This window comes from Marmota monax, unplaced genomic scaffold, assembly GCF_021218885.2.
Source record: "Marmota monax isolate L192 unplaced genomic scaffold, Marmota_monax_Labrador192_F-V1.1 WCK01_AAM20220418_F8-fsc00031, whole genome shotgun sequence".
In the NCBI taxonomy this organism is placed as follows: domain Eukaryota; kingdom Metazoa; phylum Chordata; class Mammalia; order Rodentia; family Sciuridae; genus Marmota; species Marmota monax.
The window spans coordinates 4,828,543-4,846,346 of NW_026695197.1; the positions used below are offsets into that span (position 1 = coordinate 4,828,543).

The 17,804-nt window shown below is 32.8% G+C and overlaps 1 protein-coding gene across 1 annotated transcript in view; it reads right to left on the bottom strand.

The window, feature by feature from the left end:
- Positions 1-17,804, bottom strand: part of Ccdc178 (coiled-coil domain containing 178) — a 394,311-nt gene that overhangs the window by 327,466 nt on the left and 49,041 nt on the right. The window contains exon 8 of the mRNA XM_046428324.1: positions 7,450-7,603. Coding sequence (XP_046284280.1) covers positions 7,450-7,603 — 154 coding nt within the window. The remainder of the gene's footprint in view (positions 1-7,449; positions 7,604-17,804) is intronic.

Below are 17,804 nucleotides of genomic sequence, written 5' to 3' on the forward strand. Positions count from 1 at the left end.
TTCAAAACATGCCTTAAAATAATTTTAGATCACAGTTTGTGCAATGTGCAATGAATCCATAAGATTTCATGAGTGCTATAAGGAAGAAAACACACTATCCTAACCACAATTGCAGTAGAGTATGGTGGGGAGGCCTGACTGGAATGATCTTAAGTAAGACTGTAAGGAAAGACATTGGAGGTTGTGAACAAAAAAGTTTCTTTCAAAGGGACACTGAGTATGACAACAATTACAATTACAGCTCTTAGGCAGAGAACACACACTCCCACGTACACATATGCACACATATATATTAAGACTTCAACCCCAAAATTGTACCATAAAAAGAAACATAATAAGCCTAAAAAAATACTAAGAAAATTATAACCATAAAAGCACACACTAACATAGTTCAGAAAACTACAGAACTAGTAAATCTAAAAGCCAGCTCTTTAAAAATTTTCAATTTAATAACTTTAAAATCTAATGTAAAAAGTAAAAATAAATATATTTGGACAATTAGGAAGTGAATACAGCAGCAAAAGTATCAGAGCTTCTATATCATACTATGGTAATATATTTTTTAAAAAATGTAACCCCATAGATTATTTCCTGTGCTATTAAAATATTACAAGATAGCTTCAAGAAGAAATATACAGCCTGAAACCACAACCGTGTGATGAAAGTGAAACATTAAAAAGAAAATAATAATTCAAACAAAAACAAAAAAATGCACCAGAGCTGTATTTTCACCAAAACGTTATATCCGATTTTCAAGGAGAAAGTTACTAAATATGTATTAATTCTCTGGGTAATAGGAAATGAAGATAGCTTCAAAGTTCATTTTATAAAGCTAACATAATCCTTATAAGAAAATCTATCAAATATAGCATAAATTAAGAACACTGAAATACAGACTCAGTTATGAATATGGATGCAAAATCTTAAAATACTTCCAAATCAAACTCAGCAGTAAATTAAAAGAACAATAAACCATAACCAAGCAGAGTTCATCCAATGAATTTAAAAATGTTTTAATATTAACATAATACATCATTGCAATAGGTCAAATGAAAAACTCACAAAATCATCTTCACAGATGCCCACAAAGTCTTTTCTATAAGTCAACATTAATTCCTAATAAACAGCTTTTAAAAACTTGGTATATTAATAATCTTTAATATGGTACAGAGCACATATATGAAATCAGCATTTAGAAAACACTAAGTCCTTCTTTAAGAGAATATGCCATATACATCCACAGTAGTGGGATCCTAACTATAATAAGATATATTCCATGTTTGTATAAATAAATCAGAATAGATTCTGCTGTCATGTATAACTAAAAAGAAAAAATAAAATTTTGAAAAAAGAATATTAAAGCAAATTTCATAGATCTCATTTAATATCATCTACACATATGTTACATAATAAAATAAACATAAAATGGGATCAAAATCCCATAATAAAAATTAGTCCTATGTACTTTTACATATGTCATCACATTTTATCCATACATTACATATGAATACTGCATAAAAATAATATTTTTGTAGTCCAAAATACGAGGTTAGCATTTGGCTCTACCACTTACTAGCTTTGTGTTTGTGAGAAAATCACACAGCCTAACTAAGCAGGTTTCCTATTTAGTAAATTATTAATAATAATTATGTTTCATCTATATTTTGAGAAGAAAATTGTTTAATTTAAAAGATATTGAGGAAAAAAATGAAATAAAAGGCATTGTTGGGTGAACGATTTGCAGTATTAGGATTCCTACTGTACAGCATATAGGCAGATAGATAGTCATAAAAAAACAGCTTTCTAGTAACAAAAACATTATCCAAAAATTATGAAAATGCAAGTTTCTATACAAAAGGAGTCCACTTATCTACTTTGTAGATAAATTATCACCTTTATCTGCAAATTAAATTATGAAAAATAAATTTGTGTGTCTATGTCTTTTTGTTCAATGACATGAAAATCATAAGTATTTTTAAATCTTTAAAGACATTTTTATTATTTTATTGAATGAGAAAATAAATTGTAGATGGATATTTTTTGTACCACAAAAAGCTAAGAGTTTTACGGGGTAAAAATGGGAGTTCATAACCCACTTGAATCAAATTATGAAATATGATATGTCAAGAACTATGTAATGTTTTGAACAACCAATAATAAAAATTAAAAAAAAAAAAAGAAAGAGGTCCAAGGGAGCTGATTTTCCCTTTCTCTGCCACAGCAAGAGCGTGCCATCTATGAGCAAGAGTTCTCATCAGACACGAAAACTGCTGGCTCCTTGATCTTGGATTCCCAGCCTCCAGAACTATGAGCAATAAATTTCTGTTGTTTATAAGTCAAAAACACTGCTACATCGATGTTCATAGCAGCACAGTTCACAATAGCAAGACTGTGGAACCAACCTAGATGCCCTTCAATAGACGAATGGATAAAAAAAATGTGGCATTTATACACAATGGAGTATTACTCTGCATTAAAAAATGACAAAATCATAGAATTTACAGGGAAATGGATGGCATTAGAGCAGATTATGCTAAGTGAAGCTAGCCAATCCCTAAAAAACAAATGCCAAATGTCTTCTTTGATATAAGGAAAGTAACTAAGAACAGAGTAGGGACGAAGAACAGGAGAAGAAGATTAACATTTAACAGGGATGAGAGGTGGGAGGGAAAGGGAGAGAGAAGGGAAATTGCACGGTAATGGAAGGAGACCCTCAAGGTTATACAGTGGAGGGGGTAGAGAGAGGAGGGGAGGGGAGGGGAGAGGTGGGGAGGGGGGAGGGTGGATGATGGGAAAGGCAGCGGAGCACAACAGACACTAGTATGGCAATTTGTAAATCAATGGATGTGTAACTGATGTGAATCTGCAATCTGTGTATGGGGTGAAGGTGGGAGTTCATAACCCACTTGAATCAAAGTGTGGAATATGATATGTCAAGAAATTTGTAATGTTTTGAACAACCCACAATAAAAAATTAAAAAAAAAAAAAAAAAAAAAAAGCTAAGAGTTTCAGGTAATAATTATTTTCTGAAAAATTTCTGAACTGCGGGGAAAATTACTAGAAAGAAACAAAGATATATATAGAAAAGCCTATACTTTTACATTTAAAATGAATTTAATTTTGACATTACTTTAAAATACTTAACCAATTTTAAGATGTTGTATGGGTTGCCAAAGCTACTGTTTGTAGACATGAAAAGGGGAAAATATGTTTTCATAGATCTAAGCATAACACAAATTAGAAAAAACTCTATATTCATGAGGTTAAGACTCTAAATTGGAAGCAAAATATGCCTTGAAAATTTAAAAAATCAGTTGAATTATATGTGCAATTAGGCAGCACAAATCTTATTTTTCTCTCGAACCAGAAGTTTCAATTGCATACCAAAAAATAATGCATGGCAATAATGCACATCATTGCTTTTAATTGAGTGTTTAACATGTGCTCTTTGACAATGTAGCTTAAAGGCTTTTATAATGAGCAAAGTGCAGAAAAAATTAATATATCTAAATTTCATCATGTTCTCATCTTCCCTAGAAGGTATGATAGCTCCCAAATGATTTCTATAATTGAAACATGTTAGTAACTTTATGAATACACTCACAATTTCTCATCAGAAATAACACTGTTCTGACACCAAATTAAGGAGGACTAGACTTGCCATTTTAGAGAGGATCAATGAAATTTAAAAAAAAAAAAAAAGGACTGTAGGTTTAGTAAATAAATAAATTTTTCCCTTTTGAAAATATTTTGCTGATGGGGATATTTGCATAGATGACAAATTTAAGCATGGTTATAAAACTGAGTTTATAAATACTTAATAAAATTATATAATATTTTTAAAACTTGTACTGACTGTATTATACTTCCCTGGTGCTTACAGTAATGCCTCAGAAGGAATTTTGGAAAGCTATACGCAGAATTCATCAAAATTTACGTGAACGTCCCTGTTCTACATTCCTCCTCACGAAGATATTTCCAGGATCACAAGGTGCAGGTCCCCCTTTACCTGACTCAAATTTATCCTTCTTTTCTCCCTTCCTTCTTTCTTCCTTTTCTTCCATTTATTAAATATTCTCTTCCTTAACCAGCATTTATTGTTTATAGGCACCATGCAAATTACCCAGAAATTAAACAAAAATTACAATGTATCTCTTGTCCTTAACCAAGCAAATCATTGTTTTCAATAGGATGCTGTAAATGTGAACATTGGGGTAAACAGAGTGCAATTAGAGTTCAAAGCAGACAAAAGAAAGTGAAGAGAGGGTTGCCGCAAGGATTTTCTGCTTTCTAAGTTAAACCAAGAGGCCTCAGCCAGACAGTGGCCCGAATGAGAGGATAACAAAGAAAAATGTTACAATCAGAGGGAAGAGTGTTTGTGAAAAACAGGAAGAAAAAAAAAAGCATGTTGTGCATTATGGGGTCTTCAAGTTGTCCCAGATGGTAAGAATATAGAGTTAGAGGGAAAGGAATAGCAAGAGAGAGGCTGGAGAGAAAGGTAGGGCAAATTGCAGAAAGATTCATAATAGTATCTGTTCCAAAATCAGTTTCTTGCAACTCTGATCCCATCTCATCTCCTATAGTACACTTTGGTTCAGTGTTTTTTACTTTAGTAATTTTTTCTTTTTAAGTTTGGTGTTTTCAGTCTTGTCTATTACTAGGTTCTCCTCCATTACCTATCCAGAGGTACCAGCTATTCTCTTATTACTCACGTATATTCCCTACATTGCATGAATGAGAACAAAGAAAAGACTTTTTTAAACAAAAATGAATGATAAAAAATTTTGAGCATCTCAAATCTAGACTTTCTCTTACAAAAAGTTAATAAAAGTTATAATTAAATAGTAGAAAAAATAAGGCCAACTAGAAAGGCCTAATAAGCATAAGGAGTTAGAAAAGAGTAAAGAACATGTTCATCTGGGGAAAAAAATATGAAAAAGGATTTATTGTGTAAAGTAATAGTAAGCTCTCTTAATAAATTAATTAACAAATTAAATACACATGAGATGGTAGAAAATGAAATATATGTCAGAAAGGATCATACAATCCTTGAAACTGTCCAGGAAGGAGTTAAAGGTGTTGATTATGATTCATATCTGGTAAGTGAAATATGTATTCCAAATATTCTTGTAATTTATAACTTCCAATTTATAAATAGAAAAGCATTTTTAAAAAAATAAGCTCAGGGGGATGAGAATTCAACTCAGTGGTAGAGTGTTTGCCTAAATTATGCAACTCCTAGGTTAGATCCTCAGCATCACACACATACATAGATACACAAATGGGGGAGAAAAGGCTCAATTCCCAACATCCTCAATTTAATTTTATCAAAAACCACGGATTCAAATTACATGAAAAAAAATGAACTGAAAACATTTATAGAGAAACCCAGTGTCTTACTGAAATATTCTAAATAGCTCTCAGAGTAACTGATACATCAATAAGAAAGTAAATAGGAAACATAAGATTTAAATAGCACAATTAGTTTATCTGGCAAAATGAGCCCACATAGAAGAATGTCCCCAAATTAGAAAAAGTGTTTTCTCCTAATGAAATATTTATATAAATTTTCCATATATGAGGATACAAAGTAAACCTTTATTAATAAATTTAAAGAATTTGGGTTATATAGACCACATTTGTGAACACGCCATAATTATATTAAAATTAATTTTAAAATAGCTAAAATTTGACGGAAGATTTAATTTATCTAAGACTAATCACAGGCTGACTTTGCAAAGAGTTTGCATGCTCATAAGTTATAAGAAAATTGGTTAAGGTGCAACTTAGAAAAACTACATAAATAAATGAAGAGATAAATTATGAGTGCATTTAGGAATACTTAATATAATGATTTCATCCCCCCCGCCCACCAAATAATCCATAGATGAATGCAGTTAAATCAAAATTCCAACAAATTTTCTGAAGGAAATAAACAAGATAATGCTGAAATTTAAATGGAAGAGCAAGAGTAAAGAATGTCATAGAACTCATTAAGAAATACAAGATTGGACAATTCATTATGATAAAATTCATTACAGAAGTTTAGTGATGTAGACATAGACTGTTGAGGCAAAGATGATCAAATAGAATGAATAATGTAAAAAGTTAAAAGAAAAAAGATCCCCACAAATATGGAAGCCTGTTGTCTGTGAGAGAGACATCTGAGCATTAAAATATAAAGAAAAACACACCATAGATTATTAAAATTTGTTTTCTACATTAGAAAAAAATTAATTGGAACCTCACTTCACATCATAATTATATCCACATACTAATTTTATGTTTCACATCTGGCAAGTGAAATATGCATTTCAAAAATTCTATAAATAATTTATCACTTCTTTACTTGTCAACAAAAGATAGAATAAGAGGCTAAATCACTTAGTTTTGACCATTCAACTATAGCTTCACCAAAAAGCAGAATAAAAAGTAGAATTCAAATGCATTCATAATAAAATACTAGAAGATATTTTTATAAACTTGGGGTGGGGAAAATTTCTTTAAAAGTTTTATGAAAGTACTAAGTTCAAAATTAAGGCATTTACAACTTATAACACATTAAAATTAAACTCCCCTTTATCAGAATTTATCATAAAGAAATGAAAGAATATTAACTAAAGAAATTTTTAACATATGTCATTTAAAATGTCTAGTATCCATCGTATTCAATAAATTCTTAAAATTCAGAGAAAATATAAAAAGTCACTCAATCTATGGAGGAAAACCATGAGCAAGTTTTTTATGGAAAAGGAATGCAAATAATCATCAAAAACTATTAAAATATGCCCAACTCCATTGATAATTTTGGGTTAGTAAATCATAATAAGATGCAACTAAGGAGTCTTGTATTATAATACAAAGTGTCAAGGGGTCTTTTATTTCTAGGTAGGAATGCACATAGACAGGAATTGTATATTATTTCCTTTTACTATACTATTATTTCATTTAATTATTTTACTTTTACTTTTACTACAGTGAATGAGATATGACAGAACAAAGTTTCATCTTCAAGACAGATGCCATCATACTGGGAGTTCAGTGTGGTTCCAAGCAGGAGAAGGACTCAACACACCATTGCTGGTTTTAGAGGAGATCTCAACCAGCCACAAAGGAAACAAGAACCTCAGCCCCAAAGCAGATTCATTCCAGGATCTCCAGAAAAAAATGCAGGGGTGCTGGCACCTTGATTTCAGTCTTGCCAGACCTGGAGCAGAGGAACCTGTTGAGCCATACTATGCCCAGACTTCAGACAAAGAAACATCAAGAGAATAAACAGTGATGATTTTAAGCTACTAGAGTTGGGGTAATTTTTTTTTTATGCAACAATAGAAAATTAACACGAGCAGAAAACTGGCTACATGCTATTGAGTTATTGACAGAGAAAATTGTCTACTCATCACTCAAAGCCAAATCACTATTTTTATTTTTAAATATGAAAAACTCACGGTTTTTGACAAAGCAGCCATTTCTTCTTTTGATGACATTGTTTCTTTCAATGTCTCATTCATTATCTCTTGTTTTTCTTCTATATGAATATTAGTGTTTTTTATTGATGTGGAGTAGCGAATAAATAAATTGTTAAGTTTAACCAGGTCTTTCCTAAGAGAAAACAGTTGATTTTATCCACATTGAAAAGAAAAATTATATTTATCTTCTGACTTACTATGAAACAAAGGAATTTATTTTGAAAATTACCCAGGCCCAATTTCTTATGCATCAACTCTGATTACATAGGTTGAGTCAACTTAAACTGAAAGACAAAATTTTGGCACAAAAACAAAACCTAAAGCAGCAATTAGACAAGAACAAGATTCTTCTTTACCTTTCCATGCCTGGGTAATACAGGCTTACCTATTAGAATTCTAGAAGCCACATAGGCAATGAGAGGTGGGAAGACTCAACATTTAAAATTTATAGGTAGGTTTGGCTAAGTTTCCTTCTTTTGAAATTAATTTTTCTTCCTTCAATGACCTCTATTACTCCTAATCCTGAGAATGAACGACAGACTTTTTCTAGTGAAGTGGACAATTGCCTAGTGTCATGCAATAGAGGTATACTGTAGTTGTTCTTCCATACCCATTCCCTGTTGAAGTTGATACCACCAATCCCTAAGCCTTTTGAGGATTTTTTTTTGGAGTAAAAATTTGCTACTAGGCTTGTCTCCACTAGTAGTTTAAATTTCATCATTCTCATAACTGCTCAATCAAAATAAAGATAAAGGAATAAAATGAGAAAAAATACTCTATTGTTAAGAACTATTATATAGCACAGTGAGAAAGTGTTATATTGAAGAATAGTAGACATACATATCAATGGAATGAAATAAAAGACCGAGAAATACGTCTACACAAATATATCACCTAATGTGATAAAATTATAAACACAATTAATTGTAAACAATTTAACATTTGGTTTTAGAACAATTGGATAATCACAGGCAAAAAGGAAAAAAAAATGAAGCTATGACTAAATCTCACACTCCCCACACAATTGAACTAACAAAATGTTCATGTGTCTAAATATAAAATATAAACATAGTATTTTTAGAAAGAAAATTAGGAGAAAAATATTTGTGATTTTAGAGTTAGGACACCAAAGACATGAACCATAAAAGGAAGAATTGGTAAACTGAATTTCATCAAAATTAAAAACTTTTATACTATAAAATACCTTCATAAAGTGATGAAAGGACAAACATTTTATAAAACATAAAAATATTTGCAAATCACATATCTGATAAAAAATTTTCATCCTCAATATAGAAAGAATCCTTTATACTCAACCATATGAAAACTAACAATGCAATTAGAAAATAGGTAAAACGCTTGGAGAGATGCTTCACAAAAGAGAGAATATAATAATAAATGAAATAATGAATAGATTTTCAAATTCAGTGCAAATTAAAACTATAATGAGTAATCACTACATATCTACTATAATGGCTAAAAGAATGTAAGAAGTGGTCTATTGTGAAAAAACTGTCTTATACATTGTTGATGTAAGGATAAAAAGGTAAAGTGATTCTGGAAAAAAGTTTGGCACTGTCTTATAAAACTAAATTCATACTTAACACACATCCAAAGAATCACCCTCTTTTATATTTATCCCAGAGAAATGAAAACTTACATTCACACACTTGCATGTAAATATCCCTATAGATTTTACTCATAATAGCATAGAATTGTAAACAAACTAAATGTCTCTCAAAGATTGACTGGATAAACGAACTCCAGTACACCTGTACAATGAAATCCCACTCAGTAATGAAAAGGAATAAATTCTTGATACATCCAACAACCCAAATTGATCTCAATGGCATTACACTTATTGAAAACAGGTAAAAATCAAAAGGTTTCACCTGTATGATTTCATTTATATGACACTGTCAAAATGAAAAAAAAAAACTATGAAGACAGAAAAGATCAGTGATTGTCAGGAGACAGAGAAAGGGCAAGGGGTATAAATGTAAAGGACAGCCTAGTGGTTACCGAATCTATAGAAAAGTTAGAACTATTTATAATCACACACACACACACACACACACACACACACACACACACGAGAGCATGTTTTTTTAAAATTTTTGCTTATTTTTTATTTATATGTGACAGCAGAATGCATTACAATTCTTATTACAGATATAGAGCACAATTTTTCATGTCTATGGTTGTATACACAGTATATTCACACTAATTCGTGTCTTCATACCTGTACTTTGAATAATAATGATCATCACGTTCCACCATCATTAATAATCCCATGCCCCCTCCCTTCCTCTCCCACCCCTCTGCCCTATCTAGAGTTCATCTATTCATCCCATGCTCCTGCTCCCTATCCCACTATGAATCAGCCTCCTTATAGCAAAGAAAACATTCGGCATTTGTTTTTTGGGGATTGGCTAACTTCACTTAGCATTATCTTCTCTAACTCCATCCATTTACCTGCAAATGCCATGATTCTATTCTCTTGTATTGCTGAGTAATATTCCATTATGTATATATGTCACAGTTTTTTTATCCATTCATCTATTGAAGGGCACCTAGGTTGGCTCCACAGTTTAGCTATTGTGAATTGTGCTGCTATAAACATTGATGTGGCTGTGTCCCTGTACTATGTTGTTTTTATGTCCTTTGGGTATAGACCGAGGAGAGGGATAGCTGGGTCAAATGGTGGTTCCATTCCCAATTTTGCAAGAAATCTCCATACTGCTTTCCATATTGGCTGCAGTAATTTGCAGTCCCACCAGCAGTGTATGAGTGTGCCTTTTTTCCCACCACCTCACCAACACTCATTGTCGTTTATATGCATAATAGCTGCCATTTGGACTGGAGTGAGATGAAATCTTAGAGTGGTTTTGATTTGTATTTTTCTAATTGCTAGTGAACATTTTTTCTAACTGTTAATGAACATTTTTTTCATATATTTGTTGATTGATTGTACATCATCTTTTGAGAAGTGTCTCTTCAGGTCCTTGGCCCATTTATTGATTGGGTTATTTGTGGGGTTTTTTTTTTTTTTTTTTGGTGTCTACTTTTTTGAGTTCTTTATATACCCTAGAGATTAGTGCTGTATCTGATGTGTGTTGGGTAAAGATTTGCTCCAAAGATGTAGGCTCTCTATTTACCTCACAGATTGTTTCTTTTGCTGAGAAGAAACTTTTTAGTTTGAGTCCATTCCATTTATTGATTCTTGATTTTAATTCTTGTGCCACAAGAGACTTATGAAGGAAGTTGGGGCCTAATCCCACATGATGGAGATTAGGGCCTATTTTTTCTTCTATTAGATTCAAGGTCTCTGATTGTATTCCTAAGTCCTTGATCCATTTTGAGTTGAGTTTTGTGCATGGTGAGAGACAGGGGTTTAATTTCATTTTGTTGCATATGGATTAAGATGAAAACACAATAGGGCCTAGGCCAACAAGACCTAGTCCTGGTTTTGATATAATACAATAATTTTAATCTATATGATCTTCCCATGGGAGAAGGTAGGAAAAGGGTGTACAGGACTCTAAGGTTTCTATGAGTCTGTAATTATTTACAAATAAAAAGCAAAGCTTGGATAAAATGGACCTGCATGACTGATTCACCAAGACTGACATAAAACACAGAAAATATGAATAAACCATATCTCTTAAAGGAATCATCCTAACTTCTCCCGCCCTCCCTCTCCCCCCCGCCACACACACACAGAGGAGGCTTTTCTAGTGAAATAATCAAAACACTATGGAAGAAATAATACTGATTTTATATAAATTACATGAGAAAACATATAAAGACCAACACTTGATAAAGCAAGAAACAAATAAAACCATGATAACAAAATGTGACAACGAAAAAATTACATGACATTAGTTTCATGATCATAGATAGAAAAAGCCATATTTTAAAAAAGCAAATTTAACCGGAGATATATCCAAAATTCACTACATTTTGGCTAAGTGGATCCATTTCATGAATGTTGTATTTCTCTAACATTTGAAAATTAATCTAATTTATTACATTCACAGAATAAAAGTGAAAAAGTACTATCATCTAAATAAATGTACCAAGAAATTAATAACACCTAAAACTTATTTACACCTTAGTCAGGCCAACTAGAATAAAGAAAATTTAGTTAATATTGGAAATGGCATTTACACATCTATCATCTCCTTGTTAGTCAGCTTTATATTGCTGTGACAAAAGACCTGAGCAAATCAAAGAAGGAAACATTTACTTTGGCTCATGGTTTCAGAGGTTTCAGTCCATAGTCTAATAGCTCCATTGCTTTAAGCCTCTGGTGAGGCACAATATTATGATGGAGGGTCATGACCCCAAGGATCCATTACCTTCAACTAAATCCAACCTCCTACAGTTTCAACTACCTTCCAATGGTCCATTTTGCTATGACTCCACCAAGGGATTAATCAAGATATTGATGAGGTGTAGAGAATGCATGATTCAATTACTTCTGAAAAGCCCATTTCTGAACATTGCTACATTGGGGACCAAATCTTTAACATGTAAGCCTTTGAGGAATATTTCAGATCCAAACCATAACATCATCAATCATCATAATTGATACTGAAATACTGATCCACTTCTCACAGAGATTGAGAAAAAAGACACAGACATCTTAACTTTTTTGTCATTAGCACTTTTATTTAATATTTCATGAAATACTTAGCCAATGATATAAGGAAATAAAAGATTAATATCAAAAAGGAAAATTGTTATTGTTAAATATGTAAAATCTGAGCAAATATAAAAATATTAAAGGAAGCAAACAAAACCATGATAACAAAATGTGACAAGAAAAAAATTACATGACATTAGTTTCATGATCATAGGTAGAAAAAGTGATATTAAAAATTAGCAAATTTTTAAAAATTTAAATGTAAAAATATTTAAAAATTTATAAACAGTTTGGATACATGAATAAGTAGGGCCACTGAATTTAATATACATTAAAATCTGAGTTTCTGTGTAGTAGTGTATGTAATTAACTGAAAAATCCTCCCAGAAATATCCATATACTAATCATTGAAACTAGTGGGCATTAGGTAAAATGGTGTTTCAGTCAACTTTTTTTGTTGCTGTGATAAAAAAAACCCAAGAACAATTTTCAAGGAGGAAAAGTTTATTTGGCATTCACAATTTCAGTGGTCTCAGTTCACTGATGGCCAACTTCATTGCTCTGGGCCTGAGATAAGGCAGAACATCATGGCAGAGGAAAGAAACCAGCTCAGAACAGAGCAATCAAGAAACAGAAAAAGTTCTCCTTCCTAGGTACAAACTATAAACCCCAAAGTCATGCCCTCCAGTGACTCACCTCTTTTAGTCACTCCTCATCTGACTACAGCTACCCCTCAGTTATTTCATATCAGTGAATTAATGCACTGATTATGTTAAAGCTTTCATAACCCACTCATTTTATCTCTAAACTTTCTTGCATTGTCTTACACATGAGCTTTTGGGGGACATCTCAGACCTAAGCCATAATATCCCACCCCTGACCCATCTCACAATGCAAAATACATTTAGTCTATTTTCAAAAGTCCAAGTCCAAAGTCTCTGAGACTAAAGGCAAACTAAACTCTTAGCTATTTTACCCTTTAAAGATCAAAAGCAAGTTACATACGTCAAATGTATAAAGATATAGAGTAAACATTTCTATTACAAATTGGACAAAAAGGGACATAGACAGAGGGATGGGATCAAATAAAGGACAAAATTCAACTGGGTAAAAAAGTTCTGTAGTTCCATGTCTAGAATCTGGGGCACATGGCACTGTGATGTGCCACAGCACTGTTCTCTCCAAAGGGCTCCAGCTCTGCCCCTATGCCCTTGCTGGTGGCAGCCCACATGACTTCTCTCTTGGCTTGTTTCTGCTCTGTTCCTACAGCTTTCCTCAGCAAATATCCTATGTTACAGCCATCTTTTAACCATGAGGTTTTCTCTAAGCTTTGATTTGCTCCTCACTTCTTCGTTTGTCACCTTCGCAGGGGCAACATGCAGGTACTCTGAACATTTTTCCTGACCTCCCAGACCTTCCTTTGAAATCTTGGTGGAAACCTCCATGACTCTTAACTCCAGCATTCTGTGTCCCTGCAGAACCAGAACCACATGGTTGATGCCAAGGTCTGCTGCCATCTAGAGCAGTAGCCAAGACTCCTGGGACCAAGGCTACAGCAACCTCTGAGTACCTGGGCAGGGGAATATAGTGAGACAACTTCCTAGGCCCTGCTGTTCAAGAAGTGTGCCCCAATAGTTTGTTCTCAAAGGAAGTTTTACTTTTATATCCTTGAGACTGAGATGGGTGTGGTCTTGCCAATTGCTGCTCCCAAGTCATCTTTCTTATTGTCTCTGGGTAAAGTATTCAGCATCTTTTTTAGTGGTGGTAATGTCTTTACAACCACACCTTGCTTTGTCCCAGTTTTACTCCCATTTTTCTGGTCAAATTGCAACATTCTCAAATTTTTCCACCCTGCTTTCTGCTCCTGATTATCATAGTAAACTTGTCTTAGAGTTGTCATTGATATTCATGTCACCACCTGAATGCTGTGTTGCTTTGACATTTCTTCTGCTGGATTAATTAGCCCATCACCTTTAAATTGAGTTCCATTGAAAGTCTCAGGACAAGAGAAAAATGTAGACAACTCATTTGCCAGAATGTAATATGAATGACATCTAGTCAAATTTCCAATGGAGTCCTCTTCATTCTCTGAAACCTCATGGGCCCACTCTTCACTGTCTACAGTCTATTGGCATTCCTGTCTTCTGAGCTCCCACCAGAATCTCTCATTAAGCTCCACTTACAACATTTCAAAGCTTTTCCAGATTGCATCTCTAAGCTTTTAAGAAGTCTTTTTCCCTATAAACAAGTTCCAAAGGCTTTTGAAATGCATTAAGTTAAATCACAGCAACAAACCCATTTCAAAGTGACAATTTCTGTTTTAGTCAGCCTTTTCACCATTGTGATGAAAGACCAGACAAGAAAAATTTTAGAAGAGGAAAAGTTTATTTGGCACTCACAGTTTCAGTGATGTTAGTCCACAAACAGCTAACTCCATTGCTTTGGGCCAGAATAACATGGCAGAGGATTAACCTCCCAGTTAATACATATCAGGGGATTAGTATACTTAATACATTAAGGTTCTCATAACCCAATAATTTCACCTCTAAACTTTCTTGCATTACCTTACACATGTGCTTTTGGGTGACACCTCATATCTAAACCATAACAGATGGCACAAAGAGGAGGGGTGTCTTTGCAGGTGTTAAGGAGCTTGAGATGAAGAGGTTATCCTGGATTTCCTAGGTGAGCAACAAATAAAGAACAGAAGGAGATTTTACCACACCTGCATGTGCCTGTATACACACACACACACACACACACACACACACGAGGTGATATGAAGGTATATACAGTAGAGAGAGGTTTGAAGATATTGGCCTTAAAGTGTGGAGATGAAAGAAACAAGGAACACATTTTCCCCTACTACTTCCAAGGGTAGTGCACCGAGTTGACATGTTCATTTCAGCTAATTTTAGACATCTGGCTTTAGGACTGTAAGAAAACAAAAGTTCTTGATATGTTTTTGTATTCGATTCGCCAGAATTTTATTGAGGATTTTTGCATGTAGGTTCATTAGAGATATTGGTGTGTAGTTTTCTTTCTTTGAAGTGTCCCTGTCTGGTTCCAGGATCAGGGTGATGTTGGCCTCATAGAATGAATTTGGAAGAGCTCCCTCTTTTTCTATTTCCTGAAATAACTTGAAAAGTATTGGTATTAATTCTTCTTTAAAAGTTTTGTAAAACTCCGCTGTATACCCATCCAGTCCTGGGCTTTTCTTGGTTGGTAGTCTATTGATGGCTTCTTCTATTTCCTCCATTGTTATTGGTCTGTTTAAATTGTGTGTATCCTCCTGACTCAATCTGGGCAAATCATATGACTTAAGAAATTTATCAATGTCTTCACTATCTTCTATTTTATTGGAATATAGGGTTTCAAAATAATTTCTAATTATCTTCTGTATTTCTATAGTGTCTGTTGTGATATTGCCTTTTTCATCCCATATGTTAGTAATTTGAGTTCTCTCTCTTCTTCTCTTCGTTAGCATGGCTAAGGGTCTGTCGATCTTATTTATTTTTTTGAAGAACCAACTTTTAGTTTTGTCAATTTTTTCAATAGTTTCTTTTGTTTCAATTTCGTTGATTTCCACTCTGATTTTAATTATTTCTTGCCTTCTGCTACATTTGCTGTTGTTTTGCTCTTCCTTTTCTAGGGTTTTGAGATGAAGTGTGAGCTCATTTATTTGTTGGTTTTTTCTTTTTTTGAGGAATGAACTCCAGGCAATGAATTTCCCTCTTAAAACTGCTTTCATTGTGTCCCATAGATTCCGATATGTTGTGTCTGTATTTTCATTTATCTCTAAGAATTTTTTGATTTCCTCCTTTATGTCTTCTGTAACCCATTGATCATTCAGTAACATATTGTTCATTTTCCAGGTAATGCAGGTTTTTTTCTTCCTTCTTTTATCATTGATTACCAGTTTCATTCCATTATGATCAGATAAGATGCATGGTATTATCTCCACACCTTTATATTTACTAAGTTTTTATGGTCTGTCATGCAAGAGGACATCAAAATAGCCAATAAATAATATAAAGGAGTTTGGTATCATTACCTTTCTGGTAAATTCAAATTAAAACAGTAAGAAGAAACCATTGCGTAGGAGACTAACAATATAAAGTGCTGATAAGGTTATGGAGCAGGCAGAAATACTATAAGATGCTGGTAGAACTGTAATGGGGTACAACTACTTTGGAAAGCAATTTAGCAGTTACCTCCTAAGCTGAAACATATGCTTATAGTAAGAACATAACATAACCCAGTGCCTGGAAAACACCAAGGAGAAATCAGCACTTATATCCAAGGAAACAAAGGTTCAAGAATATTCATGGCATTTTTATCCATGAAATTGTGAAAGAGGAAATAATCCAAAAGTCCACAAATAGGAAAATGGATTAAAAATTACATTATTTTTACACTTTAGACTATCTCACTATAATAACAAAAAAACAGTTTGTTGACCCACAAGGACATGAATGAATATAATAGTATATTGAGTGGAAAGAGGACAGACACCAAAGTATACATGCTGCATGTTCAAATGGAATCCAAGAACAGGCAAAATTAACTCAAGGCAATAGAAATCAGAATTATTATGTATCTTTTGGGGTGGGGTAGAAGATAGTATAGAGAGGGAAGGAAAAGTAAGAAAAACTTCCAGCATAGAGAAGGAAAGTTTTATATCTTAATCTGGTTAATGTTTATATGAGTACACACATATTTAAAAATTCCTTATTCTGTGCACTTGATATTAATGCTCATAATCACCTTTCTATATGTATGTATACTCTTAAATAATTAAAATCAATAAGAGAATTAGAATTGTATTTAATAAATAAATTTGTAACTAATACTTCTGATAGAAGTGTGGGAATATATATTTTAGGTGAGAAGAAAATCAACATAGAAGTATGAAAATAGGAGTATAGGAATTAATAAAAATATGCCTTAATGTTTAATTAAATATCAAAGAAATTAATAATTTGTATATTTAATGTTGAGAAGGAAAACCTAGAAACTTATAATATGAAGACTGTTGCATTTGTAATCACACTGAGCTAAGATCTGTTTTGTACTGGACAGAACGATGTAAAGCTGAATATGTATACAAAGGTATATATAGAGAAATTAATTATAAATAATTAAAATAGTGATATAAATGCAAATTATATCTTCAATATATGAAAAGTAAGAAACAATGTATGAAACATTAAGGGTATTAATGGTTTTATTAAGGGCATATATGGTTTTTTTTTTTTTTTTTTTTTTTTTTTTTTTTTAACAGGAAGCAGGTTTATTTATTTGTTGGTTGGAACCAGGTTCACAGGGGAAAGCTTTCACTGTAATCAATCAATCAATCCCCCCTGAACTCCGAGTTCAGAAAGTTCTAGAACTTTATATCCAGTGTATAGGGGGAGGAACTCAGAGGTTCACAGCCTACAGAGGTTCCCACGACAACAGGTTTTTCTTCCACAGATCTGGGCAAATTAACCACTGGGGCTGTTTCCAAGGAACCCAATTAGCAACATCTCCTCTTTTTTTTTTTTTTTTTTTGTCTTAAATGTTTGTATTTTTATTTTTTTTTTTTTTTTTTTTTATTTTTTTTTTTTTAATTTTTTATTGTTGGCTGTTCAAAACATTACATAGTTCTTGATATATCATATTTCACAATTTGATTCAAGTGGGT